At 30.9% G+C, this 13766-nt stretch overlaps 2 protein-coding genes and 1 long non-coding RNA gene across 3 annotated transcripts; all 3 read right to left on the minus strand.

Moving 5' to 3' along the window:
* On the minus strand, positions 799-1781 carry LOC109342513. The gene is made up of 4 exons (XR_002107061.1): positions 1690-1781; positions 1375-1466; positions 1102-1147; positions 799-911 (listed from the first exon to the last, which is right to left on the minus strand). It is a non-coding gene; the product is annotated as an uncharacterized LOC109342513 (long non-coding RNA).
* On the minus strand, positions 4367-6303 carry LOC109342892 (dof zinc finger protein DOF3.1-like). The gene is made up of 2 exons (XM_019580936.1): positions 6079-6303; positions 4367-5714 (listed from the first exon to the last, which is right to left on the minus strand). The coding sequence occupies exon 2, from the start codon at positions 5526-5528 to the stop codon at positions 4860-4862; it is 669 nt and encodes a 222-aa protein (XP_019436481.1). The 5' UTR covers positions 5529-5714; positions 6079-6303; the 3' UTR covers positions 4367-4859.
* LOC109342515 lies at positions 12074-12958 on the minus strand. The gene is made up of 2 exons (XM_019580490.1): positions 12742-12958; positions 12074-12383 (listed from the first exon to the last, which is right to left on the minus strand). The coding sequence occupies exons 1-2, from the start codon at positions 12921-12923 to the stop codon at positions 12197-12199; spliced, it is 369 nt and encodes a 122-aa protein (XP_019436035.1). The 5' UTR covers positions 12924-12958; the 3' UTR covers positions 12074-12196.

Here is a 13766-nt window from a genome sequence, read left to right on the forward strand (position 1 = left end):
GAGTGATATATTACAATTGATATTTAACTGAAATAGTATCTTTTTTATTATGTATATCATTCATACTTGACACTTGTCCACATACATGTTATAAGTTCTGGAGTTTGGTCTAATTGTTTTTCAGCTACAACACATGACCATACAGAAATCATAAGGAATCTAATGAATTAAAAATAGATAAATTGGATTATGATACTATGACTAATTAGCCTACAACTATAGTCGAATTATAAATTACAAACTAGCCAATGTCTTTGTACATGAAAGACTTGAAACTTTCATTTGGTTCCAAGTTCTCTAGAGACCAATGCATCAAACTGCATTCATGATTCAATTCAAGTTCTCCAGCCACAACCTGCAAGCAATGAGAACATGTGATCAGAGAAAGGTCCAAATGTCATGTAAACATGCTAATGTTGAATCTGCCATATTCTAAACTCAGAAAAATAAATGCACCAACCATGTACGAATTTTATATATTGTCACTGCATCATTCATCATTCATGTATAATTAATCATTGACTATTCAAAAAAGTAGTACAAATAAACGATGAATGATAGAATGACTATGTTGTTATGTTGTTTATGTAAGTGTGCAAAAATGAACTCCAAAAGGGAATCACACCAGAAACATTAATAACAGATATAAAGAGCTAATCTAATGGATTACAACTCCTAGTTAATTACATCACTAAATAAAAGCTTCAGGTTAATGATGAGTATCAGTTACTATTATGAGATTAACAATAACTATGCTAAACTTTTACATCTAATGAAGGTAAGATAAATCAAGGACATATTTATTAAACAATTAAACTGCCCGAAGTTTGTGCAAAAACTGAAGCAAAACACTACGGACAATGAACCTGACTTCTGAAGAAAAGATTCCATCTCCTTTCCCATGTTGGAACCTAGATCACAAATAATATAAAGTAGTTGTCATTATTATATATGAGAAACAAGAAGAAAATATAGAAATATATATATTGGATCTTATAGTAAACAACTATCTTTTACTAGTAAAGGACCGTTGGAAAGTAAAGTTCCACATCGCACATTATTATCTCGGGAATAGTTGTTTAAACATTTGATGAGCTATACCTCTCATTGCCAATTGATTTTGAGATGAAACATTAACAAGGATGACCTGAATCAACCAAATTTAAGGCATTAAATTGATCCATCTCATTATGAGAAGCACAAGTAAACACAAAATCACATCTTTCACTCCAAGGTTTCGCATCATCATAATATTTGGACCTAGCATAGGTCTTCTAATAATCTCTACATGTGAGAATTTTATGAACAATGACCATAAAATTATGCATAAATGCCCATGCAAGAAACATAAAAGGTCACAGTAGTGACACAAACCTTAAACTTCTTTGTTGAGCTTTGATATCTCTCAAAAAATGATATTTTGATGTAGTAGAATCCATCTTCATCAACCAAATACCCTCTTGAATCTGAAATGATTTTGTTAAAAAGCGCATAAAGGAATTCAATCCCACCAATTATGTAATGAGAATCCTACTTCTATTTGCTACTACTCTAAATGCTCAGAGTAAGAACACATGACGAGAATAGTAATAGAGAAAAAAAAATATAATTTTTTGGCATCGACCCACGTATTAAAATTGAACATTTTGAGATACCCAGAACTCAAATTTCAGCATTAACTTCAAATACCTATGGAATTTGAATGGAAGAGACGTGCCAGAAAACTGGACGTTATGACGAATTTACCCTCAGCTGCGAGTATTGAGTGAGATCATGTTCTCACTTTGAAGGAGAGAGTGGTTGATCAAGAATTGAAGTGAAATCGTAGGAATGAATGGAAAAGGAAGAAACTTTTTTTCATTTGAGGGTTGAATTGAATGAGTGATGACTTATTTTTCTCTCTATAAATGTAATTTATAAATCAATCATTAATTGGTAGTAAAATAGTTAAATGATTTCATTTTTTTTCTCACCAAACTATGTCATGACTAGTTCGTGTTTAATAATTATTTCTATTGATTTGCTTGTAATTGTGATTATATCTCATATAATGACACATGCTCTTTAGGCATAAGAAGCTAGACTTTTGTGCTCTCTTTAAGAGATATTTGAAAGCATTCTATATCTATAATGAAGGCAAGCCCAACAACATAAATTAACAACCAAAGATATGTTTTGCTTCTAAGTAAAGGTTGACATAGGTTTGTATAGATTAGAGCAATAATTGTTGTACCATTCCAACACCTTCAATCACCATTTTGCATACTCATAAAACTCTCACCAATTTAGTTCAAGTCAAGTTTTGTTGCTGTTGTTCCTATCCTAGGTGCAATAGAAGCTACAGAAACAATGGTGATTGTGATGATGATGCAATATCTTCACACACATAAATACATCTACCATCTCCAACAAGCCAAATGCAAATAGTGTATTTCATTAACACACTTACCACTAGAGAATCATAAATGATGCATCTCCATCTCACCAACCAAACTTATCCTCAACTTGACGTGGAATACACTAATTAGAAAAGGAAGCAAAGTCGTATAAATATTTTCCTCTTATGGTATGAAATAGATGTAAAGTCTTTCTTAGTAATTTCATTAGCTAAGTTTTTTGGTAAGCTAAGTCAAGGTTCATATCTTAAGGGTCATTATCTTCTAAATGCATATTTGAAATTTACCAAGACTTTGCCCTTTCCCCATTCAATGATTGCATAGCAAACAATTTCAACTCTCTAAGCAAAATTGATGCCTTCCAAAAATGTACGTGTTTATTCCAAGTGTCTTAAATTCAAACCTACTTGAGTTATACTTTGACTATGCTTAATTACAACCATTGAAATTTGGTTTTATAACATTAAATTTTTTATACTTTTATAATTATTAGGTGCCAACTATTGCAATTTTAGTTAAATAGCATACATTGCCACAAGAGTACAGAAAAAAATTCTATCTAAAAATAACCAAAACCTTGTGAAATGCACTACTACTATTAGAATTTTTTTTTTTTGTAAGAAACTAATCTCTTTTAAGGTGCATTACTGTTCATTCCAAAAAATGTCACTTTCAAGAATTAAACATTTGGCCAATTGATCTTTTGGTCATCCTGATAGATCTAGTAGAATTTTACACCACTAAACCAACACATACTTACATCATCATAACTACTAGCCATTGTAGTTATAGCTCTGGTTGAATTTAAATTGTACAAAAAAAGGACGACCGAATGAGCCTGTCTCTTATTTATTGAAGTTTAGGAAGGATAAAATATATACAATTTTATTCTCACAAAAAGGAAAATTTGCTTCTAAATGGTATAAAAAGTTAAGTACAATTTAAAGTGATAGATGGAGCCATATATGCTATATATTTTTGACAAGAATTTTGTTGAGAAACTGACTATTGAAAATGTTGGGTTGTAATTGAAATATGAAATAGAAAGTACAGAGAACAAAGTGGTCCTTATTAAACACAATATGGTATGTGGTCCATGATAGACCACTTGGGAACTAAGAAGATTAGGAGCAAAATGATCACACATTAATTAAAACACAACATAGCCAACAACTATCCACAATGGTCGACAAAGATGACACAACTGGATAGGACAAAGCCAGATAATAACTTCATCAATCAGAGGAGTTGTCGCTAATCCCGAAATGAATTATTTCTTTATATACAAAGTCAGAGAATACATTTGGTATTACAAAAAAGTTTAATCCTCCAACCATCATGATCTTCCTACTTTGATCTCCCTCAATTAAGTCTTTGATTTATATTGTCAACATAGTGCTTCTTTAAAGGACTTAATTTGCATTAGCATCTATCTATAATTTTTGTATGTACACTAAAATGGATATTAAAACAACATTTTTAAATGGTGAATTTGATGGGAAAGTAAATATGGAATAATGAATATTTTGTTTCACCTTTGAAACAAGCACCAAATAATGGCATGAGAAATTGGACTATATAGTTTTGGTCCCATAGTTTAAGGCATAATAATGAATTTATTCTAAATTGGCATAACAAGATTGTGTTATAACAAGAATTAAGACCTACTATCTCGCAACACCGAAGATTTACTCAAGTTTAGTCATGAGTTATAAGAAGAGTTAAGACTTTTGTGGTTTCTTTAAGAGATCTTTGGAAACCTTTTATATCTAGAATGAAGTTTAACTGCAACATAGGTTACTGCATTTGTTTTTGCAAAGGTTGTCAAAGGGTGTTAGAATGATCATAGGAAAAACAAAATGCATGTTGGTTTCTTCACTCGAGTAAGTTAAAAAAACATATTTCATATCTTAGTCATTCAATGTATAACCAACTTATCACGTGGAAAATTCCATATATACAACCACATATGCTAAAAAAGCTAACCATAAAATATATATATCAAATATTAGACGTGTAAAATACATATACTATGCTATAGATTAAGCCATGGCAACACTATAACAAGTTAACAACATATATATCTTTCCATACTCTCCCCTAAAAAATCTCTTACTTTTCTTTACCTGTTGATAAGATTGAAGCACACCAACCACAAGCACATAAAAAATCCACAAAAAAAAAGAAAGAAAGAAGAATTTACCTAAAGGATGCAACTATTTTAGCATTCACTGGTTTCCAATTCTCCATAGCATGGTATCAATAGGCTTCAGCTAATTATATAACTCTTCTCACAACCATAATATCTAACTATATAAATACCAGAATAATCAGCATAATGTAAAAAGGTTCATGTTTTCCCACCAGTTTGTGTTTTTAGCTTTTGCTTGCGGGATAAGACTCATATCTACGCTTCTGAAACCCTCACTAAGCAGGAGCCTCGTGCACGGAAACATTTTGCATCTACTGAAAAGTTGACCCTGGTGTGTATATTGCAAGGTTAGACCAACCATTGCTGCTACCATTCCAACAACTTGAATCACCATTTTGCATACTCATAAAGCTCTCTGCAGCATTGCCACTACCCTGCACACCCGACCCGCCATTATTCCTACCCGGATCCAAATTCATCATTGGGCCAGAGCTTCCATATTCATTCATTTGCACCATTTTCATATTTGATCCACTTGAATTCAAACCCTCCAATAGGCTCCCTAAATTGTCAGCTGATGCAAGAAGTGAACTGAAACTCCCTCCAATTGAGTAAGCCTGTATCGTCGGATCGTTTCGATTCGGCTCAATTTCTGTAGCTGCTGCTGCTGACACCTGAGGTGTAATTGAAACTGAGGAAACTGATGGTGATGGTGATTGTGATGATGATGCAGCACGTTTGGAATTGGTGGATGAACGTTTTGTGTTCTTTCTAGTTCCACCACCAACAGGAATGTTTCTCAAGGAACCTCCTTTAGTCCAATACCTTCTACAATTCTTGCAAAAATGGCGTGGCTGCGAAAGATTGTAGTTGTTGTAGTAGCAGAATTTAGTGTTTGTGGAATCACAACGTGGGCACTTTAGTTGTTCTTGTTCAGGAAATTGGGGTTTCATAGGTTGAAATAATGTTGAGTCTTGCATTTTTCTTCTATATGAATTTTTTAATCACTTTCTGTCACAGTGGAAAAAGCTGATAATTTGAGCACAAAGTTCAAATCTTTCAAGGGAAAGAATTAAAGGGTTTGTATCTGATTTTGGGTAGAGAATCAATCAAGATTGAAAAAAGGGTTGTAACAAAGATCTAAATTGAGCTTCAGAACTCACTTTCTGTCACAGTGGAAAGTTGATCAATTTGAGAACAAAGTTGAAACCTTTCAAGGAAGTGGATTAAAGGGTTTGTGTCTGATTTTGTCAAGTTGGAAAATAAAAATGAAAAAGTGGTGTTGGTTCAAAGATCTATAAACTGAACTTCATGAAAATGAGGATATAAGCTTCTTCTGAAAAAGTGAATAGTTACTACTTAAGCAGAAAGTGGAAAAAAGACAAAGAAACAAAATGAGGTGTTATCAGAACAAACTAAAATGACACAAACTAATAAAAAAGTGAATTAATTTTTTTAAGCTATGTAGAAGCAATTAAACAAAGCTAATTTTTTGAGAGATATAAAAAGCTCAAAGAGACAGAAAGTTACATGTTGTGAAGTGGAAAAGAAGAGAGAATGATGGTTGAAGTTGGAAGGTTGTTGTGCCCCTTGTTTGGCTGAAAAAGCACACAGATTATTTAACAAAATAAGGAAGAAGTAAAGAAAGATATTAGAAAAGTGTGGAAAATATTGGTGAAGAAGATGAATGTATAAGCTTAGTGGGGTGAATGTGACGACTACCACAGCCTTCAAATAGAAAGAGCATCACATATACTCATGTATATAAATTCTACTCTAATTCTCTAGCTCACAAAAATACATATTTAATCATTAAAACCTTTCGAGAATAAATATATGATGAGTGAGTGACCATTTATACTTAATATGATTTACTATTCAAAACAAAAATGATGTAATGAATATTTATAAATTTTTAAGCTAATGACTAAATTTTTAATTGTTGGTCAATCACATTAATTAGTACTGATATTTGTTTTTGGTATTATCAGTAGCATATTTCACATTCTTTTGATAACAAATTAATTCATTTCATGAAGTATAGTTGTTTCTCAACAAATATTACTCTCATGATCAAGCTATTAATCTTTTTAATCAGATCTAGCCAACTTTACATCATCAAAATTAACTATGACAATATATATTCAATATTTTTTGTATAATTTGATTTATACACCCAAAAAACATACTAGTGCCATATCTAGTTTTAAAAAAGGGAGAAGATCAATAAGATTTATGTACTTTCAGAGTAAATTAAAAAAACTTACTTTTCATCAGAGTTATTTATTCTTAAAAAACTCAATAATTTAAATTTATTAACTAATTCAAATTACTAGATTTTCCAATAATAAATGATTATGATTAGGGGTAAGTTCAACCGTAAGTAAATCTATTTCCTTTAAAAAAATACTAATGAGTTAATTTTTGTACAGAGTCATGACCAAAGGAGACTAATTTAGTTGACTAATTTGATTAAACCAAACTTCATGTAAAGAAGGAAGAGTAGTTATAATATAAAAGGACAACAATAATGTCAATACAATTAAAAAAATGATAAAGAGACAAATAAGAATATTGTGAGGGGAAGTTAAGTATAGGAACAAAAATTCCTTTACTAATAAAAAATAGTAACAAATGAAGATGTTTGTTTAGTATTAAAATAATCTATTGTTTAGTATAGTGTGATATTAGAATGTCGGTATGAACATAATTAACAGCACAACTTTATAAGTTCATTCTCGTTATTCTCCCCTCAAAATGTAATACTATAAGAGAAACTTGACCGACATAGTCTAAATTGTTGTGGTAAGCCACCTGTTTTTGGCTATGAGGAGTTAATATATAGAGTATACCTTAATTTTCTGAGTTTTAGTGAAATTATATAAATCATTCATCACTTTATTATACCTGTATAAATTCCATAATTTTTATACTTTTATTACACTGATTACCCTTAGATGTGAAATAAGTGTAATTTTTTAAACAAAAAATGTGAGGATTCAATTTAGTTAAACAAAACATAATATATAATGAAAACAAGTCCAAATAATATATGGTCAATAACTCTCTATTACTTTGGTTCGTTATGGTATAGTATAAGAACGATTTAAACAATATCTCTTTAAAGATATTGATGCAGTTTGAACAAAAAACAATAAAGATACACTGGTTTGTATATTATTTGGACTTCTCTCCGCAATATACTATGTTTTGTTTAACTTAATTGCATTTACCATATTTTTATTTAAAAAATCACACTTATTTCTCATGCAGTGGTGATCAATATAATGAAAATATAAATATTAGCAGAATTTGTATAAGTGTAAAAAGTGAGAAATGATTTATGTATTTTCACTAAAACTCATAGAATGTCAGTGTAATTTCCTCTAATATGTATTATTGATATTGGAAGAGTTTTTTTGCCCCAAACAATTTATGATCTATTGTTTATATGGTAATTATTGTTGATTCTAGAATTAAAAGTAATACAAAATAATAAATGATTAATTGTATAATTTTTTTATAATAACAATAAATAGATACTAAAATTAGAATCAAAACAAAACATTATACTCTAACAAAATCACAATAATGTAAAGATACATTTGATTTCTAGAGAGGATACCTCAAATTCATAGAATGGTGAAACTATCTATATTCCTAATTTTTTATTTAAAATTAATAACTCAAAACTAATCATTTATCAAGCTATTTATGGAATGCTTTTTGAAGATAATTTGTTATGTGTCTTTTGTTATGTAACGTTAATTATAGAAAATAAAAACTATTAATCCATTTTAAAATAGAGAGGTATATTTTGGGATGTTATTACATTTTTAGTTTTTATGTTTTATAGAGGAATTTTGGCTTTTACTCATTTTATTATATTTGAAGTATGTATATAATATTTATACACTATTACTATATCATACATTATTCATTTAAAATACTTTTATGAAAGTTAATAATAATAAAATTTATATAAATAATAAATGATACAATAATAATGTATAAAACTTATATATTATCCCCATCTATAATTTTTGGAATATGAATGAGTAGAGGCGTGTGAACAAAGCAAGTAGGACCGCATCTATCATTTGGTGAGGTTTAATCAACAGATCTCAACCATTGAAATCTTATAAAATCGAATCTGGGACGTGAACGTGTGTATGATGAATGAGAATGTGAAGTGTTGCGTTGAGTTACCGTCACCCCAAAAAACAGCACCCAATGTCACCCGCAACACGTGGCAAAGCCCCTCGACATGAGTGGCATATGCACAAAAAGTAGTATAGAAGAAAATGGTCCGGTGATAAAGGATAAAAAAGTAACTACGTATCCAAGGAAATATTAACTAAATTTTAATTAAAATTAAATATTTAATACGTTATCAAAATTTTATTGTCTGTCTCCATGTAAGTTTTTCTCGTAAACGGAGTGATGAGATTCTCTTCACTGTTGTACACATGATGAAAAAAGTTTTTATGAGTATAATTTGAAGTGTCTTTTATCTAAAGAGGAGTGACACTGATGAATGTAAATATTTGAGTTCGTGGTTATGAATTGTGATGCGGAAACGGTGGCTAATGGATGATGAAATAAGGGGTCATGTAGGTCAGTGTTGAATTATGGTTCATGGATTTGAATTGGAGACATGCCACCGTCCTTTCTTATCTCATCAAATAAATATATTAACTAATATAGTTTCAATGAATGTAATATCTATACCCTTAATTAGTTTAATAATAACCAATGGAGTCATATAGGACAATGGTCAAAGTTTCCAACTCATAAACATTTTTTCTGAGGTTGAAAATATTTACATGTTGAAATGTTACAACATAAAGTTGTAATCTGTCTTTACTATTATTAGGTTATTTGATATCTCACCCACATGTGTGTGATCATCATATCACATGTACAAAACTATTTTAACGGCATTTCTCTATATATATATATATATATATATATACAAAACTCAGCTCTTTGTTTGGATTAGAAAAATCACTTAAATTAAAGTAATCAATTGTTAACAAGATAATTTGATTACACTGTAACAAAATTGAAATTTTATATTAGTGATCTTTATCCGACTCAAACTTGTCCAAGTACCAAAATCACCAAGGGACACTCTTAGTACACCAAACTCAAAACAAATTGATACCATACTTAAAACATGCTGCCACATTATTTGTGCACAATTTGTACATGCAGCTCTTATCCTCCAAACATTAATCAATCTCTAAATAACCATTAATGCAAATGTGAGATAAATATATATAAGTGTAATATCTATGTATCGACATTGTAAAGATTTTTATATAGTTAGTGTATTATCCACTATTCATCTGTATTACTTTCTATTTAAGAATCAATAATGATTGTAAAAATGATGAATAATATATTGACAATATAAAAAATTTATATAGTATCGGTATATACATTTTTTTCTCGTCATATATTCCTCCATTTTGATATATATAAATTAAGTTGGATCGTAAAATATTTTGATCACTCCGATTGCAGCCACCACCCAAATAAGATTCAATTCCTTTGATGAGTTTAAGAAGGAAATCAAAGAATGTTCTTTGTTGAATAAGTGGTGTGTGAGGTCTTTGAAGAATGCAAGAGTTTTAACTATAGAGCTAATAACGTTAGTGGGGTGAATCATTTCTATGTTAAGAATGGGTTTATTATTATTATTGTAAGTTAGTAATTAAGTGTTGTGGGATAGTGATGAATGATGTTGCATGATAGGAGGCATTGGTGATTGATTGAAGGAAAAGGGTGCAGTGAGTGAGTGGAAGTAGTGAAAGAGGCAATAGCACGAGGGAGCGTGATGGAAAATGGGACCCCCATATATGAGTCGGGATCTACCCTCTCCATTACTCGAGAGGAAAGTACAGTTTTTATGATTTCAAGAATAAAAATGTTATTACAAATATAAATATAACCACATAATTGTTATTCATTTCGATTTGTTTTGTACAGTATTTTGCTCTCTACTAATGGAGAAGATTCTGACACCTGATATATATGCATGCGTGAGAGACAAGGGTGATGATAGTGTGTTAATGTAGGGTTAAGTGTGCGTGTGAGAGTGCCATGCATAGCGTCGTGTCATGTCTGTGTCTCTCCCCCGTTCAACACGCCGTTGATGGAGATGACATAATATATATAAAACCATTACTCTATAACACACTACCTATTCATATGTGGGGGTCGTAGAAAATCAAATAGGATGAGTTATAGTGAGACAATAAAGATTGTACTAGTATAAAGCAAAGTCTGTGTACAATGCATTATTCACTTCTCACTTACATCAAATTACCCGTATATATAAGATTCTCGAACATTTACCGATATTATTTTTACACCAAGATATCTATACTTCCCTTCTTAGATTATATTTTCCTTTTTATTTTAAAAAATGGATAATAAGGTGGGGAATGACATGATCTAGAGGTTTGAAGTTTAAACCCTTGACCTAACTACAGTAGTTAGTGGTTTATACCAAGGAATGCTGAATCGGATCCTTTGTCCCAAAATTTCTTGTTCATGTATCTTAAGCCAACGATATCCAACCAAATAATGTGAAAATGTTATTTTATGTTATCTTATTTTTCTTTTTAAGTAAATGACAACTTTTAATCGGATTGACATACAATGTGTTGGGAGATCTTCATCCATGAGTTACAATATTCCTCCACGGCCTAAGTGAAAATGAGTTTGACACCACATCTTGACCCAAAAGCTTATGTCATTAAGTCATCCACTTATATGCTTTTTAACTCATCCATTTTTTGTCCAATATAGGACTTATTCATTCACACTTGGAATACCCAACACAATAAGATATAAAAAGTGGGACAAATGATCCTCTCATTCGATAACTCCATCGTGATTCCGTTGGTTTTATTCACAACCTCATGAAGGGCACATATATTTCACACATATATAAATGCACAACGTTGGAGATGGAAACACTAGCATAACAAAAGATGTTTTTGTGATTGGAATATAAGATCTTAATTCGTTGAAAATGGCATTCAAGCTTACTTAATAGGAGGATATATTCTATCCCACCAAAGAAGAGGAACAACTTATTAAATAAGAATATGATTCTTCATAGGATTCTCTCCTAGCTATTAGTCTAGAACATTACAGCAAACACATTATTTGATGCTTTTAGGCATTTAGCCACATTCAATGACTAGATACTTAGAGAATACCAACAAATATATGTAAATGAAACCAATATAGTAATTTGCAAGTGTGTAAGAAAAACATTTGGATGTGATTAGTAAATAGTGATCTATTGTCCCAAATTTCGTTTTGCAACAATGAAAACATGACATACTAATTAAAAAATTTAGATATTTATTATTATTGTGTTTTTGCTTCATTATCATTGATACGAAACAATTTAGAATTTGATTTAAGACACACAACAAGCAAAGAAGATTTCTTTATAATTTAAAAAGAAATTGCCTTGAAAAAAACATGAATCCTAACCATATTGGTGGACTAGTTATTCTTAAACATCAAATTGTCATAATCTAAACATATTTTGTAAAATTGAATGAAAGGAATAAACATACCAAGTTCATCAAATGAAGCTTAGAACATTATGGTCTTGCAGCATTTAAACATAGTAGCCTGTGAGTGTAAATCCTCTGCCTACAATCTCACCCCCACAAAACCATGCAAAACATTCAAGTCCAAACAAAGCACCAAAACTTGCATTCTCTATGTTTAAGTCCTGTCTATTCTTCACTAAGTTCTTTGCATAGTCCAATTCCTTCCAGAATGAATTGTATCGATGTGGAATACTGTAGAAAATAAGCACCAATTTTAGTAATTTGTACTTGATACAACTGAATGAATTTTTAGTCTTTTTAGTAATTCCAGAATGATAATTATACATTGTGATACTGAATCATAATAATGTAATGGTATCAGGCTGCAGCAAACTGCATCAGTCCGCATCACAATGGTGCAACTGTATCGGGCTGCAGCACAACTACATCAGTCTGCATCACAATGATGTGACTGTATCGGGCTGTAGCACAATTACATCAGTCTGCATCACAATTATGCGACTATATCGGGCTGCTTCACAACTGCACTAGTCGGCATTATGCAGCATGATTAAGTGAAGTTATGAGATAGTTTATGATGAGTGAGAACCTGGCAAGACGAGTATAGAATAATTGTTTAGCCAAAGATTGGCATTTTTGAATGGTGGGTGGATCTTGGATATAGTGTTTGTTCTGATCCATCAACAACTTATAATATGAACCTCCACGGTTAGCAGCAACTTGTGATACTTGTGTCACTTTTGATTGCAACTGAGGAATCTTTGAAGCCATGGGTGCCTATAGGGTATTAAGATGTTAGTATGTGCAAAAAAAATAATAACAAATTTAAGTAAATCTAAGCTTCAAATTAGATCATAATGAATATGAATCCTTTCACATGATAACAATAATAACATAATAAGAGTGTATATTCAATGACATCACATTAAAATGAGAACATTGATTTTGGTTTCAGTACCTGAGGAAGATGTTGAACTTGAAACTGAGACTATTGTTATTGTATAAACAGGGATTTGATATGAACAATGATCTGGATCCACAATCCACTCTCCATTGGACTTGAATTACCGTTTCTATAGCTAACCATGTCAACCTCGTATTCCTTAAAACTTTATCTTTGTTGTTTTTAACGTGCTAATATTTCCTTCTTGTATTTTTAAATTTTAATGATGTTATTATATAGACTAAGGATCTATTTGTGAGTTGGATTTTAGAGGGCAAAGAGAAAACTTGGAGCCACGAGATTCAAGGAATATGTTGCAACATATTCAGCATTTATCTTAAATAATCTGTCTGAAACTTTGAAGTTGTACATTCAATCTTAACGCATCACTAGTTTGAGAGAGAAAAAAGTGAGGTGATTTTGAGGTTTACAATTCACATGAAAGTATAGAACTATTACTTGAATAAATTATGAGTGGAACAACATTTTCTAATCTCCTTGTTTGTAACAATCTTCACTTTGCAGCCTAATGTTGTAAAAACTGTCATTATATTTCAGTATTCCACAAAGTGCCCTATAGATATTATTACCTTGTTAATACAATCCCATATTTTTCGATATTACTAAGACTATCTCCTCACCTTTTCGAGTAAGGAACTAATCTCTTTCAG

The sequence above is a fragment of the Lupinus angustifolius genome, chromosome LG03, assembly GCF_001865875.1.
Source record: "Lupinus angustifolius cultivar Tanjil chromosome LG03, LupAngTanjil_v1.0, whole genome shotgun sequence".
NCBI classification, from domain to species: domain Eukaryota; kingdom Viridiplantae; phylum Streptophyta; class Magnoliopsida; order Fabales; family Fabaceae; genus Lupinus; species Lupinus angustifolius.

Excerpts from the sequence above, each read along its gene's own strand:
- LOC109342892 (XM_019580936.1), bottom strand. The coding sequence starts at position 5,528 with ATGCAAGACTCAACATTATTTCAACCTATGAAACCCCAATTTCCTGAA.
- LOC109342515 (XM_019580490.1), bottom strand. The coding sequence starts at position 12,923 with ATGGCTTCAAAGATTCCTCAGTTGCAATCAAAAGTGACACAAGTATCA. Across the intron at positions 12,384-12,741 it reads TTCTATACTCGTCTTGCCAG|TATTCCACATCGATACAATT; the intron begins GTTCTCACTCAT and ends TATTTTCTACAG.